The 21,593-nt window shown below is 43.0% G+C and overlaps 1 protein-coding gene across 1 annotated transcript in view; it reads right to left on the reverse strand.

Moving 5' to 3' along the window:
• Positions 1-2,836: 2,836 nt before the first annotated feature.
• MIX23 (mitochondrial matrix import factor 23) overlaps positions 2,837-21,593 on the reverse strand; it is a 49,821-nt gene continuing 31,064 nt past the window's right edge. Inside the window, exons 3-5 of the mRNA XM_078656632.1 lie at positions 20,006-20,152; positions 14,273-14,332; positions 2,837-3,162 (exon numbers count right to left, since the gene is read on the reverse strand). Coding sequence (XP_078512758.1) covers positions 3,112-3,162; positions 14,273-14,332; positions 20,006-20,152 — 258 coding nt within the window. The 3' untranslated portion in view covers positions 2,837-3,111. The remainder of the gene's footprint in view (positions 3,163-14,272; positions 14,333-20,005; positions 20,153-21,593) is intronic.

The raw sequence follows: 21,593 nt of genomic DNA on the forward strand, positions 1-21,593 counted from the left end.
ACGCGCCCAAATGGCCTGGACTTGGTGGGCCACCAGATGGGGTGCCTGGCCCGAAGTTGTGGGCCTTCTGGCAGCTGTTGGTTTGACCACTACCATGAAGCTCACGCTGGACTGTTACTCCTGTGTGGCTCCCGCCAATCCGCTGGGCTGCACGTGCCTGGGGCCATGCCTAAACAGGTGGTCGCTGTGACACAGAGATTCCTACAATGTGCTAGCAGTTACTGCAGCAGTTAGTCCAGCAGAAAGGAGCTCCTGAGAAGTTTGCTTCAGGACCCATCACGACAGGTGACAAGTTGAACAAGGTTCTGGTGGGCATAGAGATCTCCCAAGTGTCCCTGGAGAGCAAAATAGACATCATGCACACGCTAGCTAACTGGGTCTGTGCAACAGAGCAGGATTTGGTGACCCTTAAGCAGCTAACTGAAGAGATGCAGAACCAAATAAGTGAACTAAAGCACATTTGCATATCCCGACGGACAGGGCGGAGGACACCGAGGGCCACTCATGCAGGAATAATGTACGCATCATAGGGGTTCCAGAAGAAGCCAAGGGCCAAGACATGTAAGCTTTCCTTGAAGCATACTTTCACTGGTTCATCCCAGCGGCTGCCCTCACATAATTTTTCTTCGATTGAACAGGTGCACCAGGTGCCATCCAGCCCCCTCAGACCTCTAATAGCGAGAATTATGCACTAAAGGGATCATGACCTCATCCTGTGCGAGGCCCAGAAGAAAGACGCTCTTGCTATTGACAATGCATGAGTAATGGTATTGCCAGATTATACTATTTCAGTCTAGCATCAGTGGTACACTCTCCTGTGTCAAGTTCAAGCTATCAGGGGCCAATATCAAATACTTTCTCCTGTTTCCAGTATTCCTCCTGATTCAAGCAGATGGACAAACACCGATCCTAAAGAGGCCTGGGATTGGGCAGAACACCACGAATACCCGGGATCCCCTCTGACCCATCGTACACCTGCCGCTCAACACCCCCTTACCTCAGGCTTCCAAAAAACAGAGGAAGCGGAAGGGCCGCGGGCACCCTCAACCACCTAACCTGGAACAGATGACACAGAGGCAGAAGGCCCTGCAGGCTGTGGCTGCGTTCTGATCCGAACCCGCCTTCAGAGGCAGATGAAGAATGCGATGCAAAGTCCATTAGCATTGTGGGCTCAGACTCATCTGTCCTATTCCTGCTTGCCACTGGTAAACCTCCCGACGTCACCCCACATACTTTGGATGATATTATCCAATTGTCCTACCTGTCCTTGATACTTCTCCCAATCACAGTACACCTGGTCTCGCTCCTGTCCGCAGGCAGGCAGACAGAGGCTCTGGAACGCTCAGTCCGGATCATGTCACCTACGTAATGGACAACATGATCACCACCCCTATATAAGCGATGTAATGCTGGCAAGTTGTACACACACTTACCTACATGTCCATATCAACCGTTTTATCACTACAGAAGACGTACAACCCCATATTACATACATAGACTATGTAGGCAGGACACTCTCACCATAACTCGCAACCCAGGAACATATGCTAGGACCACTCCCTTCCCCCAATCGCCACATGGCGTCTTCAACCCTCCATGCTCAAGGCCCCACTGTTTTGGGCCTCCGTACACAACTGCATTTCAGAATATTTTTACACCAATGCGGAAACGAACTCCTCTAGAAATGCTGAATGGAACACCTTTAAAGGCACAATACGAGGCCCCTGTCTGGGGAATACTTTCGATATACATCAGGAACCTGGACAAAGAGGTTACGGAAACCAAGCAGAAGATGCTCCACCCTGAGCGACAGGCGCAGCTAACCCTACCTGTGAGGAAACAGCTGTGTCAGGCACGCACTACACCTGCTGACCTCTTTGCGTACCTGCCTTGCCTCAACTATGCAGTACACACTCACAGGACATACACTGGCAAAGCTGGTGCATACTTGGCTGATTCGACCGCAACAACCAGCCACCCTGAACTCACCATTTGCCTTGAGACAAGCATTAGTGCCCATACCCAGAAGGACATACATGAGGCATTCACATGATAGCATACCTTCCAATACCAGTCAGCATCACAGGTCAAATTCAGCGACCTTGATTCCTCCTTGGACACAGTGGCTCTCCCCAGTATCACTCTGGAGCACCAGGAGAACCTTAACGGGAAATCCCACTACATGGATTACAGAGCCCATCCGTGCGATTGCGTCAAGCAACTATCTCTGCCCCGACGGCCTGCTGCCCGAGTTTTATAAAAACTCATGATCCACAACTGGGCCTGCATATGGGACAATTATAAATGATGCTTTATGCATTGTACTGTATTAGTTGATGAAATGCAAATAAAAACATAAAATTAAGTCAGTAAAAACTCCTCCAGGAAATGTGCCTCTAAAAAAGGACACTAGTTAAATAAATTGGTAAATTAATAAATATCGCTGTGTTATTTGACAAAAAAATATATATATATTTTAAAGTGGGTGTGATAAGACTGACTTCGGAAGACATGCAAATTATGGGGAAATAGAGCTGTGTGCATAGGGAACTCATACATGGTCAATATCTGAAGTCTTGCTAAGTGTCTCTGGACCTAAGGCTTTGTAAATAAAGCAGTCTCTTTCAGAAGTTTGGGCTATCCTGCTGGGATCTCAGCAGTGGTTAATGAGACTTCCAGATGTGAATATGACCGGGACACACAGAAAACGTCTTTTCCACCATTGAACATTTGTAACTTTTTTTAGGGTGTGAAGACCAGGTCAATGCATTTTTCCTCGAACCCCTTTTCATTCAGCAGCAGTAGGACCTGTGGAAAAAGGGTTTCAGTGCTTGACTTTTCATCTGAAAATTATGTTTATTTGCTATAAAACAATCCCTTCTTGTTCACAGATTTTGTACAAAAGAGCAGTTGATTAATCCAAATTGGCTCTATCGATGCAATACTGAACCTAAGATCCCGGCATCATTAGCCAAAGATAAAAAACAGAGTGAAAACACATGTAGTGCATCCTGGCTCTGGATGGGCCCCACAGGTAGCCTTCCACATGAGAACCCCTCTGCTACACCAACACAGCAGCACCATCTTTTCAGGTCCAAGATTTTCCTTCTCTCATGGGCTCTTGGGTGGCTTGTAATGAATCCTACAGCGTTCGTTGAAGACCTCAAAAGACAGAAAACATGCAAACATGAATAATCTACAACACTTTCAAACTTTCTTTGGTCTCAAATAGAGATTTGGCAGTTATGCAGAGTTTATGCTGCTTCAGAGGTAATATGCTAAATCTTTTGAAGATGTAACAAGGGGCTTGGTATGCCGAACTTCAGGTTTTGTGTATTGCATGGGAGGTAACCATCAGTGATTTGGCTATGGATCTTTTTTAAATCAAGAAAAAGAAAGATCAGACCAAGAACTACTCGCAGCATAGAAAATATTTGAAAGATCATTAAGATAGATGAAATCTTTGCAACAAAATGTAGTGGATGTTGTAACTGATTCATCAATTGCCAACTAGGTTATCCTTTTAATGACTGAATCTCACAAAATTCTGCTTTGAGTATTTAAGAAAATTCACAAATTAATCTAGATCCATAACAGCAACAATTTTTTAAGAATACATTTTAATCCTAGAGGGGAAAAAATATGAAATTAACAAGAAGTGCACCAGGGAAGGCCGCTTTCCCATTAACTGACATACATCTACACTTTGGTTATCTTCAAAGCTGATTAAACATGTGCTTATTAACAATGATGCTATACACAGTGCTCCAACCTTCGGGCCCTACATACTCCCAGCTGAAATATCATAGGCAAGCATATCGAACGATACCTAAAGTCAAGTGACAAAAATTATTATTGGCCCATGCATTAACCTATGAACTAGCAACAAACAAGATTGCATGAAATGGAAACATTGGCAAACAGAAAAAAAAAACTCCAAACAGTACCAGATAGAAATGATAGCGCTTTTTTAGGTCTGCTTAATTTGACAGCGTCCATTAAAACCCATCATCTCTTATTTTGTTCCCCACATGCCATCTGGATCTTGCTTCCACTAGTCTTCTAACATAGTAGAGTACAACACAGTGTACCAGAAAAATACTGCTTTCCTTTGTGAAGGCCTTCAGTTTGCCCATATATTTGCCCTAGAATCTTTCCCAGCTTCACTGAGGTGGATGGGAGTTTGTTATTAGCATTGACTTTGGTGATCAGGATTTTAAATTCTGTTGTGCTGATTACATGCTCCACCTTCTGTCCGACCCAGAAGACTCTTTAGGTCATGCTTTGAATGCTTTTGAAGAGTACGATACCTACTCGGGTTTAGAAGTTGAACATAGAAGAGGCAGAAATTTTCCATCTGAAGCATTGGTGTCATAAGTTTTATGTAATGTGGAATCAAGAAGTCGAACATATCTAGGGACTACAACTGCGTGCTTGAAATAAATAACCCAGGTGAATTTGAAGTAGATGCTACCCAAAATCAAAGTAGACTGTGACAGATGTGTGGAGTTGTGGTAAGGTTACTGCTGCAAAGATGTGGAGAGGGGCCAGAAAGCAGTCAGTCAAGATGGCTACTCTAAAGAGTGGTTTCCTGACTTTGCAGCATAATCCTTTGAAAAATAATGCTGCCTAGTCCATCAAGGACTGTCAGAACAGACAAAATATTGATATGCGCACGCATGGGTATATATGCGATCCACCTGGCCCTGGATGCTTACTTGGAGCCCAAAGAAGTGAACAAATCCAGTGGTGTGGTCCAAAAAGGCACCGGGCCACAAGGCCCATTGGTAATACGAAGGGGCCACAACTGATCTGAAAGCTACTGTACAGGGAGAGCGGGACTGTGACCCAGCTGAAGGCTTGGGAGCTCTCGGCGTACTGTGCGAACTGGTGGTGTGGGCATGCAGAGTGAAATGGACTTGGTGCCAGAGACGGCACCGTAAAAGAAGGCAGCTGCTGCAGAACAACCGCTAGATCGGATGGTTGGGCTTGTTCAGAGGACCTCCCGGGGATGTCCTACTGGTGGTGAGGATTATGGCTGCTAAATTGAGGATCGAAGGCTGCATCCAGGGAGACGACTGACAACTCACTCATGGCACTGATAAGTTTTGTGATAAACTGTGAAATTATAGCACTGCCATAATAGCAGGAGACCATCTTGTTGTAAAAGGGCATGGTGCATCACAGACAATGCAATTAGTAACTCATGATATGAGGGAGCAACCTTCATTACTAATTGGAGAGTTTGGGCTAATTCAATAATTTATGTATAACTTAGAGAACATATAATGAAGTGAAATGAAATGAAAATGGATTTATAGAGCGCATTGCTACCCATAGGCGTCCCAGCGCTGTGAGTCAGGATTACCAAGAGAAAGTGGAAAATCAAGAAGCCCTCGGAAAGAGAAAGGTATTTAGAGCCCCACGAAACTTCTGAAGGCTGGGTTCAGTGCGAATCTTGAGGGGGAGGGAATTCCAGAGTGTCGCGGCATTGACGGCAAAACGCCGTCCTCCTGTACGAGTCTTCTTTATTCTGGGAACACAGGCCAGATACAGATGATTCCACCTAAGAGCCCGGTTTGCTTTGTAGGGGCCTACCAAACTACTCATGATGGGAGGGCCCTTGCCCTGTAGGCATTTGTGCATAATGCATAGGGATTTGAACTGAACTCTCTCCCTTATTGGCAACCAATGTAGCGAGCTAAGGGCGGGTTTGGCTGAGAGCTTGGATGATGATCCGGTTAACAGTCTAGCTGCTGCATTCTGGCCCAGTTGTAAACTTTTTATAGTGGCTTCGGGGGGCCCCAGATATAGGGCGTTACTATAGTCCAGCCTGGACAGGACTAGGCCCTGTATAAGGAGCTTCCTGGAATGGGGAGGTAGTAGGGGAAGAATTTTCCGCGCTGTACGGAGTAACCCAAAGCACACACCGGCAGTTTTCTTTGCCTGGGTTTTAAGCGAGAGATCTTGGTCCAGCCAGAGCCCAAGGCTTTTGATTTCACTTTTAGGGGTGGGAATTGTTCCCATACACGTGGGCCACATAAGACTGGAGATGGGGGCTGACTTATGTCCCAAGATCATAAGCTCCATTTTATCCCCATTTAGCTTGAGCAGGGAATCATTCATCCAACCAAAGATCTCCGATAGGCAGGATCTAAGGTTCTCGGAGCAATGTTCAGATTGTTTAAGTGAGACGACCAGTTGTGTGTCGTCTGCATAGGTGACTAATTTAATCCCAAAAGGGGAAACCACATTTTCCAGTGGGGACATATAAATATTAAAAAGTGTCGGACTCAGAGATGAGCCCTGTGGCACACCACACTGGAGAGGGATAGATTTAGAGCGAATGTTGCCTTCCGAGACCTGAAAAGTTCTATTATTAAGGAAGGATTCCAACCATGCCAAAGCCAAACCCATAACTCCCAAACCACTGAGGCGACGGGTGAGGATACGATGATCAACCGTATCAAAGGCCGCACTTAAGTCCAGGAGGATCAACGCTGCTGATCCTCCGGAATCCAGGATCTGCCTTGCCTCCTCAACCACCACAACTAGGGCGGTCTCCGTGCCCTGCCCAGGACGGAAGCCTGTCTGAGATCTGCGCAGGAGGTTGCCTGCTTCTAAAAAGGCAGACAGTTGCTGGTTAGAAAATTTCTCCGCAATCTTACTGATCCCTGGCAGAAGGGAGATGGGTCGGTAGTTGGCCATCTCCAATGGATCCAGCTGTGGCTTCTTTAATAGGGCCCTTACTGTGGCCTTTTTCCAGCTGGGTTGGACAGTACCTCGGGAAAAGGAAGAGTTCATTTGGTCAGTGGCTAGTGGGGTAATGGTTGACGCCACTAATTTCATAGCGTGCATTGGTGCAGGATCGTTCGGGGAGCCGCTTTTTATTGCGCCCAACATTTTCTGGAATTCCTCCCTAGTGATTGGGGAGAAGCAATCCAGAACTGGTCCACTCCATGGCATTCTAGGAGTGCTAGGCTCAGACAGATGATCCCGTTGAGGTAGGCTTTTTAAGAGGTTTTGGATCTTAGTCAAGAACAATTCCGCAAGTAGATTACATCTTGACCCTGAGATGTCAGGGGCGGGGGGGGGGTGTCAGGAACTTTCAGAAGTTCCTTCACTATTCGAAACGTCTCTTTCTCGAAGAATTTGAGGAGGCTCGAATTTTTTCCTCAAAAAATGCGGCAAGAGCAGCTTTAAGAGAGGCTTTGTAGGTCCTGATGGCTGATCTGTATGCAGATTTTTTATTCTCGGCCCAGTCTGTTCTCCACACTCGTTCAAATTTTTTGCATAATTTCCTCTGGTCCCTAAGTTCTGCCGTGTACCAAGGGGATTTAAAAGATCTACTTTTTGTCTCCACTCTTTTCCTGGGTAGAGTGCTGTCAAGGGAGCTTTCGATCCATGATGTAAAGTTTTTATCTGCCACTAGTGGATCTGGATTATGTATAGGGGGACATACATAGGAAGAATATTGGAAGGGACTATGGGGAAAACAGATCAAAGGCAGGGAAAACTCATGATTGATTAAAAGAAGTCTGCATAACCACGTCACAGAGATGCAGAAACTTGTGGGTGGGTGGCAGTGATGAAGACAACCTAGATGTTAAAGCCCTGCTGTTAAAGAAGAATAAAATCTTAAAATCAATAGATTGAAAAAATAGAACTCGCTCATTGCCTGCATCAACAACATGAATGAGAGGCTAGAAAGTTTCAAGAATGTATGGATAGAGCTGGAACATATATCAGATGTTGAAGATGGTGTGTCTAACTATGAATCTGACATCTGATGGCTGGAGATGGCCAGAAATGAGGCTTTAGAAGCCAAATTGCACAGCAATAAGGCATGTATCATGGTCAATCGTGAAACAGAAATCACCAGACTAATGGAACAATTAGTTAAAATATCAATGGCTGAACTCATGATAGAGCACTTCTTGGTGGTCTTCAATGTAGATAGAGCCCACCATGATCTGATACCACAACACTCACTGGAAGCCCCTTCGAAGGTCTATAGTGGTGCACATTCTCAACTCTAGAGATAATGAAGCGGCATTAAGACGAAGAGAAAGAAAGATACTGCACCAGGGAGGAGAACAGTCTCACGAAAACATAGGAAGAAAGTCCAACAGCTCAGTTCAGAATACACAATGATGTACCCAGCTAAGTTGAGGATAAGGCAGAGAGATAAACTACAACATTCACAGCTAGAGATCCCAAGACTGCAATGAAATTCATAAAAAAGATGCTTAATACGAAATCAAACACTATGGAGTCTGCAAACAAAGCAAACGTGCAACAGCTGGATGTCACCGAAGAATAGCAGATATGGAAACCTTACTGCGATCACAAATGCACAATGCAAGGATTAATGCAGTCATGACAACAGCGCAAGAACTCCTGAAATGGAACTTGTATTGAGTCCAAAGTGACAAGTGGGGGGACTGTCTTAAATATGCAGAAGCTATATTGACTGTCAGACACAGCACTTCCAAGAAACAACTATGTTTTGGGTGGACATTAGGCTCCGCCCTAGCCTGAAAGAGACTGGGGATGTGAAGCGAGTCACAACATGGCAGCCCTCTGGAGACCTTGTGACATGAATCGCACCCTTTTTTTATTTGTTGGTTTTCTCTTTTTATTGAGATTGACAGACGTAGTAAAAGAGTTGGATAATGTAGGGTGTGGATCATATCACTGTAAATTGAGAGATGTAGTGTGGGTGGAGGTGGGAGTTCTGGGATTAATTCAAGACTTAAATCCAGACACTGATGCAATACGATACATCACATTTTCACAAACTGTAAATGCAAGACGGAGAGCTGAGAAAATGTGTTATGGTTCTGCCATTTCTTAAAGTTGGGGAGGATGAATGTCACATTCCGCACGGATGAATGAAAAACCGACTCAGCCAACGCTGATGACGTGGAATGTTAAGAGTCCAACATAACGCTGGGAAAATAAAAACATATCTAAACCAACGCCAGACAGACATGGCTTACCTACAGGAAACACACTTAAAATTACAAGCAGAGATAAGATTTGGGCAGAACTGGGGAACGCACCGATACTTCACTCCATATATGTCCCATTCCCATTGGGGTCGCGATTCTTACTAAACAAACAGTTCAGTTTCAATAAATCAACTATGTTGCTGATCCTGAGGAAGGATATGTTACACTTCCGGGCACGATGATGGTGAACAAATAGGTAAAATCAATTCCAATAGCCTGAATACTGATAATGCCGCCTCGTATGAGGACACATTCTTGAAGTGGGATGCACTGTGCACTCACACAAATATAGGGTGTTGAGATTTTAACACCTTATTAGACACTGAAAAAGAAGAAACAAAGTCAGAGGATGCTCACATCAGCAGTATACAAGAAATAAAGAAAAGCCATCTAATGACTGATGTTGGAGGCCCTTACATCCTAATGTTCGGGACTACACTTTTGAACTCATCAGGGCACAATGAAGATTCATGCATTGACTCCTGGCAGGACACCAGTGATGTGAATACAATGACCAGTGAGAGCACGGTACTACCAAGCACCCTTTCGGACCACTCTTCAGCAATTTTACATATATCCAGAACACTGTAAAATGTCCATGTTTGTTTCTGCTCCAGAGGGATTGCCGAGTTACTGCTGAAAGCTTCAGATGCAATATAGAAGAATATTTTAGATTAAATGAAGGATCAGTCGCTAGCTAGAATATTATAGTGAAGAAAAAGTAAACACCGCATAGCAGATTAGGGAGAACAGGGAGGCTCGCAGGATAGAGAGGCAGAAACACCTAGCCGCAGGTCAGTAGACTATTTATTTCGAAATGGGCAATAGAAAAAAGGTTAGTGATAAGAGAGGGTTAGCACCAAACACACCGCTGCCATCAAAGCCCAGGTTTAGTATGGTCGAAGACTACAGCTATCTTGAAAATACCCATAGGGTTGGCCCTGGGAAATTTTACGACAGGTTGCTTAGGGTGTGCCTAGGAGTCATTCCCACCCGCTAGCTTGTGGTAGGCACAAATGTATCATCTCGAGGCACCCACATCAGAACACTCCTGGAAGAACAGAAGAGGATTGAACCTGCTGTGCGCGACCTGAAAAGAGCCCTGAACGGACTGGACCTGCTCGCTCTTGTACCCAAAACAAAGAACTGAACTCCAATGGTTATAAGGCAGACGTCCTGTTAAAGCTAAAGGGACACAACACGTTACAAGAGGCCTTTTCCAGCAACTGTCCACCAGCTGACCAGTAACCGCTGAACTGGTCCCTGCTGTTTGGCCTCTGCCTGATACCCTGAGAGTCTTATAGAGCTTCCCCTGATGTCTAGGAGGCCATCAGATGTGCACTTCTGTGGTGGATTGAGATTTAGAGGGCCAAAACCAGAAGGTAAAATCATTGAACCAGGACAAAACTGGATACTGAAAGTCCATTGTGGTCAGTGTCAAATTGAGCCTAGGTTCTGGTCTATTGTGACCACTGACTATCATTGGCAATTTATGCTTCTTGGCATTGCTATTATACTTATAAATTCTGATTTTTGGTTCTCCTTATTGGATTTTTGGTAGTTTGGTGTCATTTTCTTTGTAACATTTTAGAGTCTATTTTTATAATGCGGCTTGGCATTTCATTGTGTGGCATTCTGACTTTACTACTGTTTTGTTACTGCATAAATACTTTACATACTGCCCTACATTAAGTCTGCCTGCTCTGTGCCATAGAAACTAGGTTTTGAGCTCAGGGCACTTAAGTGATTTCGAGTACTCATCCTCACAAGGGTAGTTATTATTCCATGAAGTGGGTAGTATTCCACCACAAATAATCCAAATACTTACATCAAGGCTACAGTATTCATTTTCTAACATTCCTATTTCATCTATGAACAATGCTTTGTTGTCGGCAAACAAAGCCTTCTGGCGTTATGAAAGTAAATGTGAAGTGGGTGCTTGTTTTCATCTTGGACCTAGCTCTCTAATAAACTGTTTTTCTATTACACTGTTCTTGCAGAGGCCCTCGGGCCATGAGACAATCCGGATGCATGATACATTTATCCTTAGTTTTGCCTGAAAGGTTTTCCAAGCATTGTCTTACTCTCAACTATGACATCAATGTTTTTTTTCTGAATCGCCTCTGGTTTAACCAAAACATTTGTGCTAATACCAAAATAATTTATAGGAAATCTTGAGAAGTGAAGAGTTTGGTTTTACTTAAACTCATTGTTCAAGGAGGTTGCATTTTTAACTTTTCAGCAGCTCCACAAAGTTACTTTGCAGGATATTGGCAAATAAAGTCTTCTCTACTCTGCTCTCTCAGTAGAATGGTAGATATTGGGAAGGCTACTGTTGATTCTTCCCCAATTTCACTTAAAGGAGGAGTTAGATCTGCCTCTATGTCTGGCAACCTTTTGCAATCCAGACAAAAACATCTGGGATGTCGGGAATATCCGGAAACCTGGTCAACAGTACTTGGATTTTCCACTGAAATTTTCAGGTTGGGAAAGAATTTTGCAAATTCATTTTAAAACTCTATTGCACCAGAGTTGTTGAGTTTGAGCATCAGAAGATAATTTATTAGGAATTACTATTCTCTATCTCTGATATAGATCTGTGGCTTGTTCAATCAAATGAATTATGGGGTTGTGGTATTTTAATAAGGGAATAATATAACATTAAGGAAACACAAATGCATACTAATATTGTAGAGCAGTGCAAATAATAGCAGAGATGTTCTAAATTTAGAAAGTCACGTTTCTTCTCATTTGCCACAAACAGGTTTGGTGGGAAATATAATAGCTATCAAGTGGAACAAATATAATAACTGAATTTATACTCAGTGATTTTATGCTATAAAAGACTAGATTACTTGTACGTTTTACATTTGCTGTCTGTTTAACGTTACAGTAAACATTAAGGTTGTATGCTTTGGTGCTTACAAGGTGCAGAATTAGCTGGGTGAAATCAGAACCCTAGATATCAGGGGTTGAGCCATGATTCAAGATTGTATACATCATGTAGGTTCTTACACAAACATATTATATTTCTAATGTTTACAACAGTGTTACATTTGACATTTTTACGCACAGGGACATTAAGTGCTTTTTTATAAAACAACATATTTGTTTGACAAAATTCCAAAAGCCTGGATTGGAACACATATTCTAAAAACAGCAACTAGGAGACAGAAAGACATCCAGTCCCTGAAATGTTAAAGAATTGCTGTTTTAAAAAAAATAACTTGTTTCGGAGTCACAAAGCTTACACACATGCTGATGAGCATTCTGTGGCGCCAGTTAATATTAATGATGACCATTGATTTAAGATTAAATGAAATAATTACAGGAGATCCAGTGATGAGAATATAGAGAGCACTGGACTGGATTATAAGAACTTAACTCATCTATGTCTAATGTCAAGCAACAGGGAGTTAAGTAACTGTAAATGAAAAATAAGAGTGGACAGAAGCACTGAATTCTGCTCCCTCCTGACCTACATCTGGTGGAGCAGACATGCTGTGCTTAAATAAGGACTACAAATCCAACAGGAAGAAAGTATAAGCACTGCTGAACTCTGTCACAAGTAGCAGACAGTGTTTCTTGACCGTATAGGTAGTCATATCGGTGCATTTCTCCTTTGCGCTAACCGAGTTGGCAGCAATGCAGAGAAAGTCTTTGGAACCCCCAGGCAGGCAGCAGGCGTGGCAACAACCAACATCAGTCTGTGTACACCCCTAGACCAGTCTACTAGCACACAAAGTATCCTACATTTCAGATGAATTGGGTTTGGAATCCACAGGTCACAAGATAATAGGCCAGTGCTTGCTTTACATAGATCATAAGGTACGTGTGAAGTGGTCAGAGTCTATTTCTTTTAAACAGCATCAAATGTCACATCTAAGGATTACATATCTCAAAATAATACCAGTCCATCGGTATAGTGCATCTTTTATTTTAGCACAAAGTCAAACGGAAATTAAGTGTCAATCAAAAAGTTCCGGAAATTGTTGAATCAAACACATTTATGAAAAGACATGTAAATTAGTTCATTGAGCCAGATATACTTGTAAAAAAACCATAAAAATCAATTCCTTTGGGACTCATCCTATATCTAACTTGTATCTGTCAAGAAATGTAACATGTTATTTACATAATAGTATATCAACGCGCTCTTGGTGATGAAGAAAAGGAGGTAGTTAGGTGGGATAGGTGTGATAGGATAAACGTGAGGACTGGGTAAAGGTGTTGTGACCATAAAACAATCACAGTGGAATACAGTGCAGCCTTTACAGTCTAGTTTAGATCAGTAGTTCCATATCACTCTTTTACATAGGATTAGTTTCATTCCATTAATTTTCTCCTATGTTTAGAGGAAAGGTGTGGTCTGGTCTACGTTTCGACCCCTGGTGTAAGGGTTAGTGGAAACCTCATTCTGGGGTCTTCTTCAGGACACGAAAAGGACAGGAGCGCTTTAAGTCTGGCCATCCAATGGCCATTGAGGTAGGACCTTCTTGGGTTCCTATGGTGAAAGATATGACTGGGAAACGGTAGCCTTTCAGTCGCGGTTTCTAGTATTTTTCAAAGCATTTGTATGTAAAACGGTATCCTTAGGGGTGCGTAGGAGGTCACACTGCGCCGGTGGTTCTATTCAACACCAAAATGCTCGTGCAGACATCTCACACGATCGGCTCTCAGAGATCATAGATCATAGGCATGAAATACCAGCATTTGTAAAGCCTACAGATACCTCCGGAGAGGTGTCCCAGCGCTGGGGGCCCAATGGAAGATTAGGCAAGCTATTGCCCAGAGTCATATGGTGCTGGGCTAACCCTCCGCCGGTGCCGGGGATTGAACCGTGAACCCCGGAGTCAGGCACCCTGGCCGCTGCGCCACACCTCTTTCACATGCATGTGGACAGCCTAGGGGGGTAGGCCAATGTGAACATCATAGGCACATTTTACATTAAAATAAGTGTAGGCATTCTCAGTCAGTGTAAAATATGAAAAGGCAAAATGTTTGGAGACCAACTGTAGGCCAGAATACACAGAAACCTGTACCAGACTCCAGTGCTAAGCAACATGCTAGGCCCCTGAAAAAGACACTCTGCCCATCTGTGATGTTAAAAACCCCACACTAGTAATAATGTGTGTCTTCCCTGAAAAAGTTGGGACTGTTAAAACTGGAATATGCTCAGACCACACACTGTAGGCATTCCTGATAATAGAGAGTCAGGGGGCAGGGAAGATGCACTTGAATTGGAAAAAGCGTGGTACCTTTAAGCTCCTGTCATTCACCACCTCTTCTACATTCAGCTCCGACTGCATCAATTTTAACTGCGGAAATAGAAATAAGACACAAACGCAGAGAAACGTTACACAACCATCACACCCCAATGAGAACCAAAAGGTGCAGAGGTGCAGCCAGAGCTCAGGGGAATCAAATGGCATCAAAGACCAAACATCAACATTAAATTCACTACACATAAGTCTCAACCCCATCAGTCGGGCACTAAAAATTCTAACAGGTGAACGAATTAACCATACAAACCACACAGATCATAGTAGTAATGAACAGCAAATGGTGCCGTGACTCGATGGACAGCTCTAGTAACTGAGCAGACATGAAAGGTGGTTATGTAATTTCTTTATTTCAGTACATGTTCATCAACCTGTAGCCTCCAGCCAGAGTCCAACAGCAACTGCTGCTGTTTCTTAAAACACAGCTGTATCATCATTCGGATTTCCTCAGAAGATGCCCAGGTAGTACTCAATTCATAGGAGATCACATACCTCACCCCTTATGATAACAACAAGAATTACAATAGAAAAAAACCAATTTCAAACACAGACAATACATATAAATCATATACGTACAGAAATAATAATAAGATTATGAATGGGTAGCATGGGCAGCATAATTTGACCTTGCACAAGCTGCCTCTACTCCTTCCGTCTCAATCTACCAGACTGCATCCTACCCCTGCTGAACGGTTCTCTCAGCAGTGGTATCGTCCCCAGATCCTTTAAGGAGGCCATCTTAGTGCCCCTCCTCAAGAAACCTGGTGCGGACCCCGCGGAACCCTCTAACTACCGTCCCATTTCCCTCCTACCCTACTTCTCCAAGCTAATGGAGGCCCAAGTCACCCGATGTCTCTCAAGCTTCATCGAAACCTCCTGCCACCTTGAGCCTAACCAGGCTGGCTTTAGGCCGGCCCACTCCACTGAGGCCGTCATCCTAGCAGTCCTAGATACACTGAGGAGGAATGCCGATGCAGGGATCCCCCAAGCCCTCGTACTCCTGGATCTGTCGGCCGCGTTCGACACGGTGGACCACAACATTCTTCTCCACCGTGTCGGACAGGCAGGCATCCAGGGTCCCGCCCTTAAATGGATTGAGTCCTTCCTGACTGGAAGAACACAAGCCGTCCGCCTCGGCCCATACACAGCGGACAAAACCCCTACGACCTGTGGAGTCCCCCAAGGTTCCTCCCTCTCGCCCCTATTGTTCAACCTTTACCTCCGGCCTTTGATTCACTCACTTCAGAACTGGGACATCACAGTGTACAACTACGCGGATGACTTGCAGATCGTCTTCCCACTTCACTCCCCTAATGCCGTCAGCAACTTCCATGCCACCATGATCCACATCCAACAGTGGATGAATTACAACCAACTAAAATTAAATCCTGGGAAAACCGAGATTCTCCTCCCTGGATCCAGCCCTGCCCACTGGGGCCCGCAGTTCTGGCCCGTTGAGCTAGGCCCTCCCCCAGTCCCGGTTAAATGGGTGAAAAGTCTGGGTGTGATCATCGATGCCGAGCTCTCCCTCAAAGCCCAAGTGAGCGCTGTGATCTCCTCTTGTATGCACCAGCTTCGGAAAATCTGTAACGTCAGCCGCCTACTGCCTTATGCCGCACTGGTCCAGGTTATCCTCTCTCTGGTACTATCCCGCCTGGACTTCTCCAACTCCCTGTACTATGGACTCCCGCAATCATTGTCACGTCGCCTTCAGGTAGTACAGAACCAGGCTCATCTACAAAACTCCCAAGTGGCAATCGGCAAAACCCTTGCTCCATAGACTCCACTGGTTGCCCATAGAACAAAGGGCGGCCTTCAAATTGGGTTGCCTTACGTTCAAAGATCTCCACTGCGCTAGCCCCGTCTTTCTGAACACACTCATCACCCCACACCGACCTACGCGCAACCTCCGATCAGCCCATCTCCATCTGTTAGTCGCCCCCATAGCCAAAACCAAGAAATTCGGTGGCCGTCGCTTTGCCCACCTAGCCCCTGCTTTCTGGAACCCTCTCCCTCTCTCCATCAAATCCAGCCCTACCCTCCTTCATTTCAGGAAACTGCTTAAAACCCTCCTCTTCCCCTCAATAGGCTAACTTTGCCTCCTCAGACCTTACACTCACTCACTCTGTCACTCAGCGCCAAGAAACCTCCGGTGTCAGTGCGCTCTATAAGTTTCACTTAACATAACCAACTGTTGAGGAAAACGTACTTTATCCTTTTTTACAAGACCAGACTTCCTTTTCACCACTCAGTTACCTCAACTCAAATCTAACTTCTTGACTACTTTCTTATTGTCATAAATCATCTTATTTCGCTTCTGGGACTCCATTGCCTTTGCAGGCATACAACCACGATCTACCCACACTTTATTTTCTTTACACAACCACACAGGTGATTCCTTTGTTGCAGGTTCCCTAACCTTGAGACACTGCCGTCACAGAATGTGGCGTGACCCTTTGAGCCCAAATCATTTTGTCCAACTCATTCTTCCATGCAAGATACTGGCCAACGACAAATGGATATTCTCCATGATGATTCTGTTGAACCTCTCCACTAAACCATTGGCCTGCGCCCTAAATAATGCTACTCTATCATGTATAATGCCAAACCCCTAAAGGAAACTTGTAATGACAGTGGAACAAGTTGTAAACCGTTATCATAAACTAGCACCTTGAGAATTCCTTCTTCCAAGAACTCTCCCTTCAAAAATTCCACTACACTCCAACTCGTGATCTCTTTCATAGACTTAACCACAAACCACTTGCTATGGTAATCCACAAGAACTGCCAAAAATCTGTCTCTCACACCCAACCTATCCACAGGACTGACAAAATCCAAAGCCATTCTCTCCCATGGACGAGTAGTAAGTTCTATATGCTCCAACGGCGGTTGCCTAAACACCTTGCATTTGTCGTTATGGTCAAAAGCAACACAGTCACGGACTACTCTCTCAACCTCCTTGTCCATAACTGGCCACCAAAAAGACGGTCTCAACCTTTACTCCATTAAACTCCTTCCCAGATAACCTTCATGAACAATCCTCATAATTCTACTCCTCAACATCCTTGGAGGCATGATGCGGTACATCGCAAGACCTTATCCCCATGAACACTCAATTAATCTCTGACCACAAGATATCGCTTCAAGGACTCATCAAGAGCACTCAAGTCCTGCCATCCGTTGCTAATCAGAACCTTAAATCGCTTGTATTTGTCATAATTAAGAATAGCATCTTTCCACTCCATTTGTCCCAAAGCTAACTCTCCAGCAACAGGACTGGCAACCAAGTTGTCTGAGAAGAAAACAAACGTGATAGACAAATCAGCCACCACATTTCTGTTTCCTCTGATAAATTCCACACTAAAATTGAGGTCAGTTATTGATAACAACCACCTAGAAATGCGGGAAGTTACACTGCCTTCAAGTCTTCTACCACACTTAAACATATGTAACAAAGGCTTGTGATCAGTCTTAAGTATAAAGGGTAAACCCCAAAAATAGTACCTGCAATGGTTCAAGCTCCAACAGCAAGCCTATGCATCCTTTACAATGGCTGAATATGACAATTCATACACTTTTTGCATCAAAACAGCGCCCAAACCCACATTACTGGCATCAGTTGTCCAAGTAGTCTTTTTAGTGACATCAAAATGCCCCAATGTAGGTGCAGCAGGAGACTGTTTAATAGTAGTAAATGCAGTATCACAATTTGCTCCCCACACATGCTCCTCCCCATTTTTCAAAAAAATCCCCAAAGGTTCAACCACATCAACGAAGTTGGAGACAAATTTGGAACAATACTCTAGATTTTCCCACCACCAATACATCGTGTTGAAAGCACAACACATTTTACATTCCTTGAAAGATTTTCTGCATAACACTCTGGAAAACCGTATAGGCCGATGCTAAGCCGAACGGCATCCGGCAATAACGATACGCACCAAGAGGAGTTACAAAATAAATTAGTGTTCTAGACTCTGGATGCATCATCTGGATGCATTATCATTCGGATTACCTCATAAGATGCCCAGGTAGAACTCAATACATAGGAGATCATCACAATAGCCCTCTGCTTCCCTCAATGAGACCCACAAAGTGCTTCTGTTTAGAATATGGTTTTTGATCCTCCAGGACAAAAAAAACCTTTCCTGTCAGTTTGAAAGAACTCTGCATAGTAACAGCAGGAACATTTATGGAAACCAACATCATGCATGACTGAGGAATACTATTTAAAAAGGTGCAGGCTAACTGGTGAACTAAACATACGTAGCAAGTGGTGAGAAATAAATGGCACCTGCGTGCAACAAGGCGGTGCGGAATGAAATCTGGAGCTTAAAACAAACTACAGTGGAAAGTCTCCGAAGCATTTCTGGAACCAGGAAACCTGTATGGGAAGAGTGCTACCTCCAGGCCATCCATTTAAAATATTAATGAGGCTTGAAAGGAAACCAAGGAACCAGTCTGAAAGATTCCAAGAAATCTGCTCAACCCGAATTATTTTATCAGAAGCAGTTTGCTTGAGGTGACTTTTTCACATCATCATACAAGAAGAGTTACATCGATCAAGGAAATCGTACAACATGGGCCGATGGGCCATAGATTTTCGATTACCTGCGTGGGGGTCCAGATGACCTCTTAAATGATATGGAGGCAGAAGAACAAATTAAGATAATGGCAGCGATTTGTGGGCAACATCTACATATCGGCAAAAATCAAAATTTCCCTTTTCCTTATGTTTATGAGACTGACGTCTTGAGGAACTCTTGTGTCAAAGAACTTTTCTGAGTGGGGCTTAGAGTTTCATTCGGATTAACAAATTTACATATCATACAGTTTTGCTAATTTTACAAATGATGATCAACAGGATACAATAAGGGCAGAGAGAACAGAGAGATGGATACTATATTTTTATTTATAAAGCTTTTCTAGTTGTATTGTTAAAAACATTATTTTAATCATAAAAACAATAACATCTTAAAACAATTCATACAGAGAAAATTCGTAAAAGGAAAAAAATATGTCGACGCGGCATTTCGGTGAAAGTGAGTGCAATATGGCAGTTTTTGTAGTAAGTGTTTTAATATCTGTTTTATTCAGACTGTTTTTAAATGAAAAAAAGTGTCCTGAAGAAGGTGACTATCTCTTTCACCGAAACGCCGCGTCGACATATTTTTTTCCTTTTATCCTGTTGTTCATCATTTGTAAAATTAGCAAAACTGTATGATATGTAAATTTGCTAATCTGAATGAAAGTCTAAGCCCCACTCAGAATAGTTCTTTGACCCAAGAGTTCCTCAAGACGTCAGTCTCATAAAAATAAGGAAAGGGGAATTTTTTATTTTTGCCGACATACAGACCCATTCCCTTTTCAACAAAGGGTTCCTCCCAATATACCTTTTACAACATCTACATATACCTTTCAGAAGTCCAGAAAAATGTATAGCTTGTAAACAAGCATCCCTAGTTTGAGTCAAGAACATCCCTTGCTATGAATAACAAGGAGATTCTGTGCTTCAACAAGATTCATGGCAGGCTTCTGACTTTCAGAGTGGTCTAACAGGTTATTCAATGTCTATCTTTCCATAGAATCAACAAGAATACGCTCAAGAGACATCCCTCCCTTAGTCGTTAAACCCATCTGTAGCCTCCTCAGTGTGGAAGTCTCAATGCGCAAGAGCAAAAGACAGGACAGGTGCCTGATGATACATACCTTTGTCTGCTCTTTTCTGAGCTGTTTAATTAATGCTAAGTCATCAGCTTCCTTTAGTCGCTCATCCCGGAGCTTATTTACTACTGTGGAAGTCTGTGCAATGCAGTTCTTTATGGCCTTTTCCCTGTTCCGGTGAGCATCTATCAACTGAGGAAAAGAAAGCAACATAATCCTGTTAATTTATGGTTCAGATACCAACTACCATTACCTCATAAATCCCATTTTAAATACATCTTAAGTCAGTCTAGGCATCATTTCAAGTCACTTATATAGTTTTTCTTATTTCCACCACATGACTGCTTGATAGCAAAACAGGGTAAAAAAATGATTTGTACCTAAAATTCTTTATCGCCCCCATGGATTTCTGTTTCCTGCCCACTTTTATATGAAAGATTCCTTTAGGCGACGATAGTGTTGCCTTATCAGTGACTAATACTTGAGATTTAATATTTTTTATTTCAACTATAGTGAGATTGGAATTGGAATTGCAGTCATATTTTGGTCTGTATTCTGAAAAGGTCTTAAAGTTATTGTTTCCAGAAGGGAATTTGTTTCTTGTGATCTTATCTGAAGTTTCTGGTGTCATTTTAACAAGAATTAGCTGAGGAGTTCCTACATCTCTTCTCACCTAATGGAATCTGATCATTACATTCAAAATTGTTTATATGAATATTTTTCTGTTTACTCCAATATATAAGAGATGTCTCATTGGTGGCAATAGCATTTATTGTAGCACCAATACCATATACATGGATGGACACTGAACTAACAAGCTATGGGAAGAAAGCTCCATTAGGGAGTGGGGGCCGAGAGAGGGGTGTGGTCGGCGTACCTCAAATTGGCATTTGAAACTTTCGAAATGAAGAAACAATCAGACTGAAAATCATGTATTAATCAGTTAGGAAATTGATAAAACACTTACAGATAAGCTTCTGAATAGGGGATAATCTAGTTTTGAGTAAGCATTCCCAAACGTATGCTATTTTGGTAAATATTACTTTTCAAATGTAAAACAAACTATTGTACCATCAGTTCGGAGTTCACCAACAAATGATAAAGCATCACAGCGGGATGTGCATTCAGCTACAACTGGTTTCAGGTTCTGAGCCTACAAGTAAGAATTTATCATGCACATTTGTGTTTGTCCTGTATTTACAAACCAGTGCAAAATGTTTATCTGCAATCTCTAATAGTCTATAAACAAACTATGCCTCCAGATTAAATTAGGAGCGAAGAGGTATTTGCATTGTTGAATTGTAGAATAAAGGTTTTCAACAAAGGTACATGCTGAAATAAAGACCATTGTATGACAGCAGTTGCACCATAAATCTCAAAAAGCACCCCTTCCAACATAAAAGCATTTCTCTTAACATCAAAAGCCTGGGTTTCGTGGGAAAATTCAGTTTTATGTATGTAGCATGACCGTTCTCTACTTGATCACATTTAAGTGAGTTATGATGAATGCGCAAACACACAGATTTCTTTATTTTCTTGGCTCCTGAAAGTACAAAGAGTTTTATAACCGCAATATTGTTTAGATAATCTTTCTACGTACAAATGGCAACACAACTATGCATTTCTCAATGTA

Source organism: Lissotriton helveticus, chromosome 8 (genome assembly GCF_964261635.1).
Source record: "Lissotriton helveticus chromosome 8, aLisHel1.1, whole genome shotgun sequence".
In the NCBI taxonomy this organism is placed as follows: Eukaryota; Metazoa; Chordata; class Amphibia; order Caudata; family Salamandridae; genus Lissotriton; species Lissotriton helveticus.